Genomic DNA, 17,342 nt, shown 5'->3' on the forward strand with positions numbered 1-17,342 from the left:
CCAACGCCCATGGCCTCCCATCCGCACAACCCAGCTGGGCAATAGCCTGCGCTCTGCGTATATTACTAGAGGTGGATCTACCTGGAATAAAACCTGATTGGTCGTCATGTATGATAGTAGATATGACTCTGTTCATTCTATTCGCAAATATTTTAGTAAGGATCTTGTAGTCCAGATTTAACAATGAAATGGGCCGGTATGACCCACACTCTATAGGTTCCTTATCAGGTTTTAATAAAACAACAATGGAAGCCTCATACAATGTCTCCGGAAGGACCCCATTGCTCAGAGACGCCTTGTACATGCGCAGGAGCTGTGGTGCCAAAATCTCCACATATTTGGAGTATACCTCCAATGGTATCCCGTCCGGCCCGGGGGCTTTTCCCAGATTTAACCCTGCAATTGCCTCGCTCACTTCTTCCAGTGTGATCTCACCATCCAATAGTTCCCTATCCGGCTCGGACAGCTGTGGGTGATCTACTTCTTGCAGATAAGTCTCTAATGCCTGAGGAGGATACTCAGCCCGGGAGCAATAAAGGTCCTGGTAATATTCCCTGAAACGATCTAGGATACCCCCCGGGTCCGACACCACAGTCCCATCCTTGTTCGCAATACGAAGTATTGGTGGGGACATATTGTTCCTTCTTACTATCTGCGCAAGCACCTTACCCACTCTACTCCCTTGCTCAAAGGTCTGTTGTTGCAAGAAGAGCATCTTGCGGTCGCCCTTCTCCTGCAGGTGGTTCATATAATCCCTGCCTTTCAGCAACCAATCCCTCCTATTCTCCTCGGTAGGATCCGATACAAACGCACATTCAGCATTTCTGCACTGTATGCCCAACTCCTCCTCCTTACGGCGAGTGGACTTCTTAACATATGAAATGGAGGATTTCAGACAGCCACGCAGAAAGGCCTTCAGGGTGTCCCATAATAAGGCCGGGTCAGTATCATCTGGATGAGCCATTAAGAAGGTGTGGAGCTGATCAGGCACCCTGTCATTTAGAGATATCAAAGATAGCCAAAATGGGTGTATACGTTGCTTGGGTGTTCGGGTTGCCACATAAGGGTCAGCAATTGAGGCCACTATAGGTGCATGGTCAGACGGGCCTTGAAGCCCATAACGGATCTCTCGTGTTGCCATAAAGGTGCCAGGGGTGCCCAGGAGGTAATCAATCCTAGAGAGAGCTCCCCTAGAGGGTGTGAAGCAAGAGAACTCTATCCTGTCTGGATATCTCTCTCTCCATATGTCCAGCCATCCCAGCTCAGACAAAAAGCGCGCCAGAGCCGTCTTGTGTGGGGGCCGTCCGGGGTGACTAGCAGAGGGGTGGCGAAATCTGTCCTGCGAGTCATCCAGGATCATATTAAGGTCTCCCATGCCGAGAATCCCGGCAGTGGGGAACTGCGCTGCAAATCCTGCCGCTGCCTGAAGCAGTGCTAGACTGGCTGGAGGAGGGTTGTACATATTCATAATCACATATGGCATACCATTTATATGAGCGTATACAAAAACAAACTTCCCTTCTGGGTCAATACTAGTGTGGTGCGGTTCCCATCTGACTGCCCGATGAATCAGCAATGATACTCCTCTAGAGTATGAGGTTCCATACGCATTTTCCACCCATTGAGCCCAAGGCTTCCTTACCCTCCCCCCTGTTTCAGCAGTGAGGTGCGTTTCCTGCAGCCCTAGGATATGGGGAGCATGGCTTCGGATATGAGAAAACACAGCCATACGTTTCCTGGGCCCGCCCAGCCCTCTGACGTTCCAAGACATTATTCTAATGTCTGCCATAGTGGACACCAGAAATTGAAGGAGGATAAGACTCTAGACACTGGGGAACACTATGGCAGAGGAGATGGATGTGGATCATCATATGCAGAGAGTGACTGTACATTTCAAATAAAGCGGTTAACATAAGGCATACTTGTAACCACCCAAACAGTGGGTGAACTAGTAAAACATAAACATGCCCATTGTAGCTAGTGGCCCCGTACATTGGGGGACCTGCACGGTGTATAGGGATGGAAACCCAGTGCAGGTAGAGCAGCGAATCCCACCATTCATAACAGAGTGTCCCGACCGAATAAGCACTATCAGACCAACCTCATATATGCAGGAATGCAATTAACCCTTAACGGCCCTGAGTCCAAACACAGCAAGGTAATACGTTACCAACCAAGGACCCAGGCAGAAATGTAGAGGTAAAATCATGGGACAGTCACGCCACATATTCAGCATATTCTGAACTGAGTCCCTGTTGATGGTGGCAAAGCTTCATTCTGTCCCCAAATCAGTTAGGAGGAGAGCGGCGAGGTCTTCCCGAAAGCCAGTCCTCCGCCTCAGCAGGTGTAGAGAAAAATAGAGATTTTTCGCCATCGACGATCCTCAGACGCGCAGGGTATGCCATGGAATACTTCAGGTTCATCTCACGAAGTCGTCTTTTAATGGATACGAAGGTGGCTCTTCTCTTCTGCAGGTCAGCGGAGAAGTCCGGATATAAGGATATGTTCGCCGAACCCAGTGTAATGGCCTGTGCGACTCTGGCTTGGGCTAGGATGAGATCTCTGTCGCGCCAATTTAACATGCGGGCAAGTAAAGGCCTTGGCGGGGCCCCCGGTGGTAGTGGCCTGGCCGGGACACGGTGCGCCCGTTCAACGGCGTACGCGGTAGAGAAGGCAGCGTTCGGGAATATCTCCTTGAACCATCCTTCCAGGAAAATCGCCGGATCATTACCTTCCGCCCGTTCCGGCATGCCGATAATACGCACGTTGTTGCGACGCGCGCGATTCTCCAGGTCATCGCACTTCTGGCGGTAAAGTTCCACGGAGGCCTCCACGGCGGCTATCCTCGCTGGTAATGGAGTGGTCATATCTTCCAGGTCAGACACTCTGGTTTCAGTGAGTTTAACCCTCTCCCGTAGCTGCTGCACGTCATGCCGTAGTAGGCCCAAATCCACCCTGACCTCCTCTATCTTCCCTGTCAGGGAGACCTGGCAACCTGTGATCGCCGCCATCAATTGCTGGTGGGAGGTTTGCAGAGTTAGCTCTGGTGCGGCCTCTGTGTCAGACGGGGGCTGCTGTGAGGACTGACTCCGCGTGCTGGCTGTGCGGGATGGTGAGGAGGCCGCAGCGCCATGCTGGGAGTCCTGCCTGGCAAACTCCTTAAGCCGCTCCGCCGCCATCTGTGCTTTGCTGGGGCTCATGGCACTCAATCGGTCTCAATAGTAGATCCAAACTCCCTTGCTGGGGATGATATCTACAGCCGGAATGTGCAGGATGGCTCAGGATTACTGGTGGGAGACGGAGCTGCTCTCAGATGCGACCGTCCATGACGGCAGTTGGCCACGCCCCCCCGAAATGTTATTATTTAACCTCTGGCTATGGGTTTATAGAATAGAGTGCCGTCTTGCCGATGATTGAGCCAGCAAAATGTGTGTTAGTCAACATGTTAGTCGTGTTGACGCACTCGCCTTCTAAGCCTCCAGATTAAACACTCTCCGATAGACCTGTCTGCTGACTCACTCATGCTCAATAGCTTCTTCTCATCAGCAGCCGACCCTGGAAATGAGTTGTTCCCGGCGGAGTAGTCACTAATCACCGCATTCGGAACCTATCAAGTCTGCGGATCCTCTCGACAGAAATGAATTGTCCATTGCCTTCTACTTTGTCTCTTCCCTGAGCTTCTGCTGAATGCCTAATGCACAATTATGTATATTCAGGTTACTTTAGTAAATCCTGCTCACAGCAGATGCACGACCAGCTGGCGTGCGGCATCCAGTTGTGTACCTCGAGTTGTTGATGAGGGTCTTTTGCCTCCCATTACAAGCCCAGATCCATTGTCTGGTTTCTCACGCGGCACCACGCTGGAGCAGTATATTTTTATGGTCTATTTAAAAGGCTGTTAGCGTGTGCTGCTATGGAGAGTTTGCTGCGTATGTATATGTTGACTTGAGTGGGAGCTGTAAAATGTATGTGCAGTGATCGCCTCCTTGTGGTGACAGCTGGCATCCAGAATTTTTATCATTTGATTTTCTTGCTGTGTTCGAACGGAAACACACCGTTCGAACACAGGGGGTTTGCTTTGCTGACCTTATTTATAAGTTTATTCTTTTAAGGCAGGCATCCTCAAACTGCGGCCCTCCAGCTGTTGCAAAACTACAACTCCCAGCATGCCCGAACAGCCTACAGGTATCAGCCCACAGCAGGGCATTGTGGGAGTTGTAGTTTTACAACAGCTGGAGGGCTGCAGTTTGAGGATGCCTGTTTTAAGGGATCATTCAGATGGTGCTGCACTTTGACATAATGGCCTGTTGAATATAAAATGCATACTTAAAGAGGTTGTCCCACAAAATATATTTTACAGTTTTCAAACCAGCACCTGGATCTGAATACTTTTGTATTTGCATGTAATAAAAAAATGTAGCATGTCCACTGAGTTATTATTATTTATTATTATAAAAAGTGTCAGTAAAGCGTCACCGTCTTTTTTTTTTTTTTCTTATTTCTTTGACCTGCTCACTGAGATGGTCGCACATGCTCAGTTTCATCTTTCAACTGCCTCCTGAGCTGTGATAGGAAGAGCATGGACACGCCTCCTTAGCTGCAGCAGGAAAGACACTCCCCTTGAGCTGTCAGGTTGATATAAATCTAGCAGAGCAATGAGTGGGGAGATATCTGGATACATGTGAGGTACAGGGCTGGTTCTAGCTTTGTTAGAGATTTTCATCTACTATATGAGGTCTGATTATCATTTTTTACATTAGTCATGGCAAACTCCTTTTAAAGGGAATCTGCGTGAAACTTTGTGTAATAACTTAGTAAATTAATTATTACTGTAGAAAACCTTGGTACCGACCTCTGGTTCGGTTTCTAGTGGTACCTTGGAACCAAACCCAAGTTCGGTACCAAGGTTTTTTACTGTAATAATTAATTCACCAGTGACAGCACTGAGTACAAACATACCCTTGGTAAAGCTATTATTATCAAGAGTAGTGTGAGTATGAAGTTGTATTCTGCAAGGGTCTGCTCGTTAATTATACTGGACGTGGAGCTTCATTGTGAAGTGCTCTTTGCTCACAGGCCCCCTCCTGCTAGTGTATTCATTTCCTAGTTGGATGCTACAGCTGTCACTCAGCAGATGAATGCTGGGAGCAATTTACTGTGAAGCTCCACCTCCAGGGCACTTTAGGAACAGAATCCAGCAGAATTAATGTTTATATAATCACTACTCCTGATAATAAAACTTCACATAAGGCATATTTCTAATGTTCTGTCCAGCCCCTCACCAGTGCAGTCAACAGTTTAGCATTGTGAAAGACTCAAAACTGCTGACAGATCCCCTTTTAAAAGTGGAGTCATAGTTTGCTTGTGTGAAGCCAACCGTCCATCTGAAAAATCTTTGCAGTGTACATGCACCGTGCTAGGGTTCTGCATTTAATATATGCATCTTTGCTACAGAAATGCTATTGACTCAGATGCCTTATGCGAGCATCCATGTACTTAAAGGGAACCTGTCACCTGGAAAAGACAATTTACACTAATCACAGTACCTTAAAGTATCTCTCATAGTGTGCCCAAAGATGTATTCATAACTTCTTTCTGCGTTGTGCTGTATCATAAAATCGACTTATAAAACTGTGTTTGGCACCTTTTTGAAGTCGTTCTGAAGTCACGGGGGCAGCGGCCTCCTTGACTCAACCGTCGGATAAGCCCGCCCCTATGCCGCTCCTCCGCATATTGATGGACATTTTTCCCTGTAGCCATGACCGCGCTCTTCTCGCGCATGTGTCGTGCGTGTCCTGCCACAGCATGATCCCGGCTACGGCTCCCTCCTTCCCTGGCATCTTCTTGTTCACTGCGCCTGCGCCGTTCCTATACAGCGCGCTCGTGCACATCGCTTCTCCCCTGCGGCGTGAGCGAGATCCCTGTCTGCTTGCACTGCAGCGCAGGCGCAGTGAACATGCAGATGCCAGGGAGGGAGCCGTAGATGGGATCATGCTGTGGCAGGACACGCACGACGCATGCGCGAGAAGAGCGCTGTCCCGGCTACAGGGAAAAATGTCCATCAATATGCGGAGGAGCGGCATAGGGGCGGGCTTATCCGACGGTCGAGTCAAGGAGGCCGCTGCCCCCGTGACATCAGCACGACTTCAAAAAGGTGCCAAACACAGTTTTATAAGTCGATTTTATGATACAGCACAACGCAGAAAGAAGTTATGAATACATCTTTGGGCACACTATGAGAGATACTTTAAGGTACTGTGATTAGTGTAAATTGTCTTTTCCAGGTGACAGGTTCCCTTTAAAGGGCATCTGTCAGCAGATTTGTACCTATGACACTGGCTGACCTGTTCCATGTGCGCTTGGCAGCTGAAGACATCTGTGTTGGTCCCATGTTCATATGTGCCCGCATTGCTTAGAAAAATGATGTTTTAATATATGCAAATGACCCTCTAGGAGCAACAGGGGTGTTGCCATTACACCAAGAGGCTCTGCTCTCTCTCTTTCTGAACTTTGACTGACAGGACCAGGGAGATAGGATCGTATTTACAGTCTGGCCTCTCAATCTCCCTGGTCCTGTCAGTCAAAGTTCAGAAAGAGAGAGAGCAGAGCCTCTTGGTGTAATGGCAACACCCCTGTTGCTCCTAGAGGGTCATTTGCATATATTAAAACATCATTTTTCTAAGCAATGCGGGCACATATGAACATGGGACCAACACAGATGCCTTCAGCTGCCAAGCGCACATGTGGCAGGTTCAGAAGTACAAATCTGCTGACAGATGCCCTTTTAAAGGGGTTGGCATTTTGACTAAAATGCCATAAACCTATGGGCACTAACATAGTCATTTTATACAGTCCTTTAGCAGTTGGAGAAGGAGAAATACTGTGATGAATTTCCAGTGCAACCAGGGGACCTGACTTCATATGCCTTCAATCAAGTATATGGCAGACTTGCGTAAATGAGAATTGCGGAAAAATGTTTGAAAGTAAAAAGAATATTTATTTGGGGAAAAAATGTGAAAACAATTTGAATGTCCTGATAAGATTGCAGGGAAGTGATAGCTGGTTATTTTGTAAGGAAGTCCTCACGATATAAATAGAATAATGTGAGCTTTCCAAGCATTATGGAAGCCATAAGAACTAGGAGAACGTTGGGAATTATTTGCTTAGTGACATGTGACTTGTCCACATGGAAGAGGAAAAACATTCTGATAAATTGTCCTATTATCTTCTCTGTGCATATCAGACTAATGAATGAGTTTAGTTCTGCTTCATCACGTACCCAGGAACATAGTCCTCCCCTGTGCTAAATCATTGTGTATTATATTCACAGTGAATAACCCAATTCCTTCCAACCTCAAGTCCGAAGCCAAAAAAGCTGCCAAAATTCTACGAGAATTTACCGAAATCAGTTCTAGATCTGGACCAGACAAGATCATTCCAGGTAAGAGCTGTAAGAACAGCAGACACCATACTCCATGTGTGTGATAGATTTCCAGAACTTTATGCCAATCCTTGGTTAGAAATTTAGGAATGAGCGAATCAACTTTGGATGGTACATCCGAAGTTGATTCGCTAAAAACGTTGTTCTAATACTGTACGGAGTGAGCACCCCGTACAGTATTAGAATGCATTGGCTCAGATGAGCCGAAGTTATTACTTCGCAAAGTTGCGTGAAACTTTGTGTAATAACTTAGTAAATTAATTATTACTGTAGAAAACCTTGGTACCGACCTCTGGTTCGGTTTCTAGTGGTACCTTGGAACCAAACCCAAGTTCGGTACCAAGGTTTTTTACTGTAATAATTAATTCACGAAGTCTCGGGCGACTTTGCGAAGTAACTTCGGCTCATCGAAGCCAATGCATTCTAATAGTGTACGGAGCGGGATCTCCGAACAGTATTAGAACAACGTTTTTAGCAAATCAACTTCGAATGTATCATCAGAAGTAGATTTGCTCATTCCTAGTGAGAATAATGGTTACTCTGTGCAGCTGATGTTAAACATAAAACTAAATAAAGTATATGCCCATACCTTATGGTAAAATGACTGCATGATATTAGAAATCACTTTTGCCCGTCCCCACCTAAAAACACCTATCCCCTTCCTGTGTCTGGTATTGCAGCTCATGGACAAGAATGGCGCTGCTTCTGGCTGACCATGAGCCTTTAAGGCTGGAGTCACACATGCAGTTTTTTTTTTTTTTTTTTTTTATAAATTAAATAATGTAAAAGGATACATCTCCACAGGACAATTCCTGACGGAAAAATCCATATGAAATGCACAGCAAACGCCATGAGTAACATTTTTTTATTTGCTGTGGATTTGTTATTCTGACATGAAAACCCATATTGCAGGTCAGTATATGCTGTGGATTTTTTCGACTTTGCTAGTACTACACACGCAGAGGCTTCATACACATGACCATATTCATCTTGCAGTCTGCAAAACAAGGATCCCCAAACTTTCCTGTTTCGCACGTCCCGTACTATTGTAAAAATGCCTATTCTTGTCTGTATTGTGGACAAGAATAGGACACTTCTATCTTTGTTGCAGAGTCGAGGAAAGTACTTAGACTACTTTCACACTTGCGTTTTAGTTTTCCAGTATTGAGATCTGTCATAGGGGCTCAGTACTGGAAAAAAAACGCTTCAGTTTTGTCCCCATTCATTGTCAATGGGGACAAAACGTAACTGAACAGAACAGAATGCTCCAAAATGCATTCCGTTCCATTCTCATACCGGAGAGCAAACTGCAGCATGGTGCGGTATGCTTTCTGTCCTGGGATGGGGAGCACGATGGATCCATCATGACTCCCAATGCAAGTCAAAGTGGACAGATCCGTTTAACTCTTGACACAATAGAAAACCGATCCGTCCCCATTGACTTTCAATGGAATTCATGACGGATCCGTCTTGGCAATGTTAAGGATACTTTCACACTTGCAGCAGAGGATTCCGTCAGGCAGTTCCGGCGCCGGAACTGCCTGCCGGATCCGTCAAAACATATGCAAACTGATGGCATTTGTCAGACGGATCAGGATCCTGATCCGTATGACAAATGCATTGAAATGCCAAATCCGTCTCTCCAGTGTCATCCGGAAAAACAGATCCAGCATTTATTTATTTTTTCACTTTTTTTGCCGGATCCGTTTTGCCGGAACACTAGGGGCTGGATCCGGCATTAATGCATTTCTATGGGAAAAAAGTGTTCCGGAATTTTGGACAGAGATAAAACCGCAGCACTTCTCCATCTTAGCATACAATTTATTCTCTTAGGATCTGTAACGCCTGTCTCACATGATCCTTATGAGTCTCCATGTCTGGAGAATAAATTTGTATGTCCTCCAGATACACAACAGCAAATCTCCCCACCAGATGAGGAAAGCTATCATTAACAAAATGCTGACAAACCACAGGAGCATTAGATAATCCAAACGGCATGACCAGACTCTCAAAATGACCTTCTGGGGTATTAAATGCCGTCTTCCATTCATCCCCTTCCTTCATCCTGACCAGATTATATACCCCCTTAGGTACAACTTGGAGAACACCTTGGCACCAACAATCTTGTTAAACAGGTCAAGAATCAAAGGAAGGGGGTACTGATTATGGACCGTAATCCGATTGAGCTCACGGAAGTCCAGACATGGCCTAAGATTTCCGTCTTTCTTCTTTACAAAGAAAAACCCTGCTGCCACTGGGGACTTGGAAGGTATAATATGTACCTTAACCAAACTCTCTGCAATATATTATGACATGGGCGCTCTTTCGGGTTCAGAAAGGTTATGTAACCTAGATTTGGGCAACTTCGCTTTGGGAATAAGATTGATAGGACAATTATATTCAATCAAACACTCCCCTGTGTGCAAATAATAGGCTGACAAACTAGTCTGACTTTGACTATACTTGCAGCTTCTCACATACAATACAGCCCAGCCACCGTTCATTGGTATTATGATCAAGCGTATGAGGAAAAAGTTACTCACGCTTCAGAAGTATCTTCAATATATTTGTAGCTTTATTCTTCTTGATAAAAGACATATGGCTCACAGGCACTTTTTGTTCAGAGGACGCTGAGCTGTACCACACTAGTTCATGAGCGACGTTTCGGGGGTCACGCCTCCTTACTCACTCATGAGTAAGGGGAGTGACCCCCGAAACGTTGCGCATGAACTAGTGTGGTACAGCTCAGCGTCCTCTAAACAAAAAGTGCCTGTGAGCCATATGTCTTTTATCAAGAAGAATAAAGCTACAAATATATTGAAGATACTTCTGAAGCGTGAGTAACTTTTTCCTCATACGCTTGATCATAATACCAATGAATGGTGGCTGAATTGTATGTGGTAAACCCTGGCAACTACTTTAAAAAAATACATCAGAAAAATCAGTAATGAAAGAGGGAACATCTTTAGTGGTCAAGACTGAAAGAGATGTATTAAGACAGTTGTCCGTGCAATAATCACTCCAATCTGTCTCGCTTGCCAGTCAATGGGAGAATTATGTTTGCTCAACCATGGTAAACCCGGAACCAATGGAGCAGGCAGACCCTCCAGCACAAAACATGAAATAGATTTTTGATGAAAATCACCCACTCTTAAACGGATATCCTGCCCCATCTGTGACAAACATTTCTGAGTAAGTGGTGCAGTCTATTGCAAACGCCAATATATTTTTCTCTAATGCACTTGTTGTTAAACCCATGCAAACTGATGAACTGACCATCTACTAAGTTAACCCGTGCCCCACTGTCAATAAACACCTCAATTCCCACAGTTTTGGACTAGCGCCACCTTGGCAGACAAGATAAATCGGGTACTGACAGTAAATGACAAAAGCAAGTTCTCTGACTCCCCACCCACACCACCAAGGGTAAGATAGGAATTAAAGTTTTTTTTTTTTTTTTTTTTTTGCACCTTGACGCTAATCAGAAGGACAAACATTAACAAAATGTCCCCTTTTTCTACAGAAAAAACATACTCCCTTCTTATGACTAAAACTCTTGCAAGCAGGCCCAGGAATAGCTCCCCCTAACTGCATAGGTTCATCACCAGACATAAACTGAGGAGTTTCTCCACCCAAGGTGTCAGAGGAAGCCTCCATGTTATATGATAGTTCGTCCCGAGAGTGAGGGACCTTAGATCTCTTTCTCAGGTGTCTATCCATACGTACAGCAAGGGATATAGCAACCTCCAATGACTAAAGATTTTCGTGAAAGGCCAAAGCGTCCTTTAGCCTCTCTGATAATCCTTGACAGAATTGGCTACAGAGAGAGCTGGATCATTCCACTCCGTATCCATAGCCTATCTCCTAAATTCAGAGCAATAGATCTCCGCAGAACGCTCTCCCTGCTGTAAACCACGTAACTTGGTCTCGGCCAGGGAGATCCGATCCGTGTGGTCATAGATAAGACTTAAAGCTCAGAAAAATTCATCTACTGACCAGAGGGACTGTGATCCAGTCGGTAGAGAAAAAGCCCAAGACTGAGCATCCCCTTTAAGCAACAACATGATAATACCCACTCTTTGATTCTCATCCCCAGATGAGAGCAGACCTAGCTTAAAGTACAAGTTACACGACTCTCTGAACCGAATGAAATTATTGCTTCCACTCGAAAATCTGTCCCAACCTTTAGGTTTAGGACAGGCCTGGTAACTACTACTGGCACCAGCAGCCTGTGATCCCTGGATCTTCGTGCAGAGGTCAGCTACCTCTATAGACAGACCCTGCAATTGTCTAGCCAGTGCAGCGATTGGATCCGTAGCCTCACTGATGCAAACAAAATATTACGGTTAACGGTGGTTGATAATGGCACGTTGTGGGTGGTGAACTCCACCCCAAACACAGGAGGGAAGAGAAGAGATACTAAGGCTTGTAAACTAGGGAAAGGGGAAAGGTCTCCACCTAGTGAATCCCTAAACCGAGCCCTGTCTACTATCGGTATGAACAGACCTCATTGGTCGGAATGTTCATACGCAGGAATCTAGAGCCCTATCTGACCATAAAGGGCCCTGGAAATAGTGTCAGGACAAAAGATTACCTGTTCTTTCCCAGCTGAAGGAACAGGAGACTCCCTCAGGCCTAATACCAAAAGATAGGGGAATACAACGAACTAGAAATAGGAAAAGACACTTAACTCCAAAGTACACGGACGTGAAGGAACTCAGTGGAGAACCAAACACCAGCACTTCCAAAACCAGAAAGGAGCTATCAACCGCATAGCATGATGGGTGAGACCAGACTACATAGAGGAGTTGGAATGACCACTATACCTACACCTGAGACGAGAGGTGTGGTCGTAACCAGCAACAACACAGAAACAAGTGAAACCAAAGAGGCTGTCAGATCACATCACGTGCAGCCAGTCTCTTAGATCTTCTGACCCCTGTCACGGGAGAGACTGTGACATTTACGGGGTGTATTAATAGGAAACGTACATATGTCCTATTAGCCGTTCTGCTGTGAATTGTGATCGTTATATTTCCTTTTTTAGAGTGTAGAAATAGGGGGGAAAAAAGCAAAAAATATGTCATAATTGCCGTTCAGCGGTGAAGTTACATTGTACTACAGCCATTCACGTGGTGTATAAAAAGGAAATATGCCACCTCAACACTCTATCATTGGGCCACTCTGTGGACTTCTCATGCTGTTCCCACCCCACCGACCGAATTGAATTTTTGAGAAATTCACTCATCTCTAATTAGGGGTTGTGGGGATTCGCTCTGGTAGACAGGGTATGCGGATGCAGTACAGAGGCAAATTACCAGTTCTTAAATCAAACTTTCATGTTTATTCACACATAAGGCAAAAACAAAACGTCACTTTGCAGTCTTGGTGTTAGTTCACACACAATGGAAAATCCACATAGAACTGCCAACAAAGTGATTTTTTTGCTATCTCCAGCAGTCCATAGCAGGCTTTTAGGGGGCCTATTTCCCCTAAACACGGGTCTCAGCACTCCAGCACGGCATGAGCCTCAGATCCCAGCAACACACCCTTTGCTGCTGAGCCCAGCTGTCTTTTAAGGACAGCTAGGTGCTGTCAAAACCCGGACCGGCACTTAAAATCCAGTTTGGTGTTTGACCCCACCTGGCTGCAAATCAGCCCAGCAGCACACGCTGGGAGGAAAATACCTGTTTTCCCAAACCATACCCTTTACTGTGTCACAGGGTACAGATAGGGTAATCTATCACAAAGACCGGGATCATCAAACGGTGTGTTGTCTTCCTGGTGCTTGAGACATGCTTGACACATCGTGGTTCGGGTTGACAGATTACTGGGAGGGGCTGGCAAAGACCCAGCTGTCATGCTCCACATTTGAACCAATGACAAAGTTAGAGGTAGGTGGAGCATCCTTAAAAATGATTTTAGGGATTTAATCGCAAGATTAGGGCAAGGACCTCAAAGGTATTATTTTCCAAAATACTGCCTGTACCACAAGCCACACAAGGAAAAGCAGTGGGAGATTAGGGGGGTTAATAAGTGGCTCAAGAACTGGTGTAAGAAGGAGGGGTTTGGGTTCCTGGAGAACTGGGCCGACTTCTCTACAGGCTCGATTGTAGGGATGGGCTGCACCTCAATGGGGAAGATGCAGCTGTTTTGGGTGAGAAGATGGCTAGAAAGTTGGAGAAGTGTTTAAACTAGGGACTGGGGGGTGGGTAATTACATTATAGGAGGGGAAGATTGAGACCTTGGTCGGGGTAATGGGACTGGGGGAGGAATGGAAGGAGGGACTAGAGAAGTTCATAAGGAAAGGTGTAGAGTAAAAAAATACCTCTTAGGCTACTTTCACACTAGCGGCAGCTTTCTCCGGCAGGCTGTTCCGACAGGTGATCCGTGCTGCCGCTAGTGTACATGTTCCGCCGGAGGTCCTAGTTCTATTCCGGCCGCCTCTCGGCATGTTTTTCCATGCTGCCGCCGGAATTATAGTCAATGGGGCTGGAGCGGACCTCCAGCGGCATGAGTGCACTAGCGGCAGCACTGATCTGGCAGGCTGTTAACCCGCCGGAACAGCCTGCCGGAGAAGGCTGCCGCAAGTGTGAAACTGGCCTTAATTGTAGTTATACTAATGCCAGAAGACTGCCTAATAAAACTGGTGAACTGGAATTAGTGATGTGTGAGGAGGACAATGACATAGTGAGAATAACTGAGACATGGCTGGATGATGGCTATGACTGGGCGGTTAGCGTACAAGGTTACGGTCTGTTTAGAAAGGATTGTCAAAACCGGAGAGGGGGAGGAGTCTGCCTTTATGTAAAGTCTTGTCTAAAGCCCACACTCCGCGAAGATATAAGTGAGGGACATGAACATGTGGAGTCACTGTGGGTAGAGATACATGGCGCTATAAACAACAATAAATTACTAATAGGAGTTTATTATAACCCACCTTATATACCAGAGTCCACAGAAAATCTACTTCTAAATGAGATAGACAAGGCGGCAAAATCATGAGGTTGTTATTATGGGGGACTTCAACTACCCAGATATAGACTGGAAAACTGAAACCTGTAGATCTCATAAAGGAAACAGGTTCTTGGCAATAACCAAAGACAATTACCTTTCTCAACTGGTTCAGGAACTGACTAGAGGGACAGCCATACTGGACTTGGTATTAACCAATAGACCTGACAGAACAACAGATGTGCAGGTTGGGGGACACATCGGAAATAGTGTCCATAAAATAATAACCTTCCAATTGTCATTCAAAAGAGCGTTTCTTTAGGGAGACACAAAAATACCAAACTTAAAAAAAAACTAAATATGACCAGCTAATAGAAGCCAATAGCTTAACTAACTGGGACAAAGTCCTCAAAAATAAAAATGCAGCCACCAAATGTGATATTTTCAAAACCATTCTAAATTCTAATTTTGAGAGGGAATAAACGCGTAAGGAACAAGAAAAGAACACTGCAGATAAATAGAAATGTAAAGGAAGCCATAAATGACTAATAGACAGCCTTTAAATCACCGAAACGGGGGTAGCGAGGAAGCATTGAAATCTATAAGGAAAAAAATATAATATGTAAAAGACAAATAAAAGCAGCCAAGCTGGAGGCCGAGAGATTCATTGCCAAAGAGAGTTAAACTAATGTTCTTCAATTACATAAACGGTAAAAAGTATAAATCTGAAGGTGTCAGCCCTTTACAGAGTGATGAGGGGGAAGGTGCAAAGAGTGATGAGGAGAAAGCAAAGCTATAACAAAACAAAAAAAATCTCCACTGTATTCACTGAGGAAAATAAACTGTTAGATGAAATGCAGAATGTAATTCCCATTAAAAGTGCCCTGTCTGATCCAGGAAGTACAGCGGAGTCTTAAAAATTTTTAAATAGACAATTCGCCGGGACCAGATGGCATACACCCCCCATATTTTAAGAGAATTAAGTATTGTTATAGCCAGACCCTTTTTTATGATATTTAAGGACTCTATAATGACAGGGAGTGTACATCAGGGTTGACTCATAGCAAATGTGGTGCCAATATTCAAAAAGGGTCCAGAAACAGAGCCTGGAAACTATAGGCTGGTAAGTCTGCCATCTGTTGTGGGTAAACTGTTTGAAGGTTTTCTAAGAGATGCTATCTTGGAGTATGAAAATAAGCAAATAACGCCATATCAGCATGGCTTCATGAGGAATCGGTCATGTCAAACTAATTTAACAGTTTCTATGAGGAGGTAAGTTCTAGACTTGACCGCGGCAAATCAATGGATGTCGTATATCTGGACTTCTCCAAAGAATTTTACACTGTACCACATAAAAGGTTAGTATATAAAATGAGAACGCTTGGACTGGGAGAAAATGTCTGTATGTGGGTAAGTAACTGGCTGAGGGATAGAAAACAGAGGGTGGTTATTAACGGTACACACTCAGATTGGGTCACTGTCACTAGTGGAGTACCTCAGGGGTCAGTACTGGGCCCTATTCTCTTCAATATATTTATTAATGATCTTGTAGAAGGCTTGCACAGTAAAATATAATTTTTTGCAGATGACACTAAACTGTGTAAATTAATTAACACTGAAGAGGACAGTATACTGCTACAGATGAATCTGGATAGATTGGAGGCTTGGGTAGAGAAGTGGCAGATGAGATTTAACACTGACAAATGTAAGGTTATGCACATAGGAATGAATAATGCAAGTCACCAGTACATACTACATGGTAAAACACTGGGTTATACTGACATGGAAAAGGAGCTAGGAATTTTAGTGAACAGCAAATTAAGCTATAGAAACCAGTGTCAGGCAGCTGCTGCCAAGACTAGTTATTCTGATTGCCTGATTGAAGTCGGGAAGGAATTTATTTCCCCTAAAATGAGAAAAATTGGCTTCTGCCTCAGTTTTTTTTTTTGCCTTCCTCTGGATAAACTTTGCAGGATAACAAACTGAACTGGATAGACAGATATCTTTTTTCAGCCTTACAAACTTATGTTACTGTATGTTACCATGAGCCGCACAAAGAATATGGTAGTGTGCATGGGGCCAAATCTGCAGAGTATCCATCCCATGTGGAGATACCCTAACAGAAAGACGTTGTTATGGACTATTGAAACAGTATGGATACTTGCTTGTTTTATACACTTGCGTTACACTGCTCAGACACCGCTTAGTAGAAAAATCCTGCTTCCTGGATGTACCACCAGGCACGCACACAGTTCCACTATCTTGAAGATGGGAGGGGGGAAGGAGCGCATTCCAAAGCCTTATGTACATGTCAGTGAGAGGGGGCTGCGGAGCTGCACTGTTAGCTGGTTTCTTAAGTCAGCCTGATGGAAAGGAAGTGTAAGATTAACCCACTGAATGCTTGCTATTGTTTCTCAGTAACCAATAAAAATGCGCCACATTTAGTCACCTCCCACCAGGAAGGTATATTCTGTGTGAATACTTACAATAAACTAGAGATTTTTACTTTGACTCCAATGGGTGTGCCAGAGTTTGATTTCTCCGTGCACGTTAAGACAATTTTCTACTATCTACTAATTTGGAGCAGTACATCAACCTACCTAGTACCCTGACCAGATCCAAAACAACATATTCTTCTTTTTCCTGCTGGATCCACTTCTAGCTTCAACAAAAAAAAAACTGCATGTATGTCTCCAGGCTAAGGAAAATTAACAGCAGTTTTGGGCAAAACTCACACTGAAATGTCTGGATTTTGCTGCAGATGTTGTTACGTGAATAGTGCAGATTTGCTAAAGATATCTGCCCCTGCATTGCAAAAGGTAAAATCTGCGTCAAGGTAAAGTCTGCAACATTGATATTAAAGGGATTCTCAGTGACCAGGCACCCATGGTCAGTGGTCTGGGCACGATGACAAACAAAAAAAGACAAGTGCTTTGGGTTCAGAGCT

General features: G+C 44.9%; 1 protein-coding gene across 1 annotated transcript in view; it reads left to right on the plus strand.

Moving 5' to 3' along the window:
* Positions 1-17,342, plus strand: part of SH3YL1 (SH3 and SYLF domain containing 1) — a 113,928-nt gene that overhangs the window by 12,542 nt on the left and 84,044 nt on the right. The window contains exon 2 of the mRNA XM_044291945.1: positions 7,331-7,441. Coding sequence (XP_044147880.1) covers positions 7,331-7,441 — 111 coding nt within the window. The remainder of the gene's footprint in view (positions 1-7,330; positions 7,442-17,342) is intronic.

This window comes from Bufo gargarizans, chromosome 4 (assembly GCF_014858855.1).
Source record: "Bufo gargarizans isolate SCDJY-AF-19 chromosome 4, ASM1485885v1, whole genome shotgun sequence".
In the NCBI taxonomy this organism is placed as follows: Eukaryota; Metazoa; Chordata; class Amphibia; order Anura; family Bufonidae; genus Bufo; species Bufo gargarizans.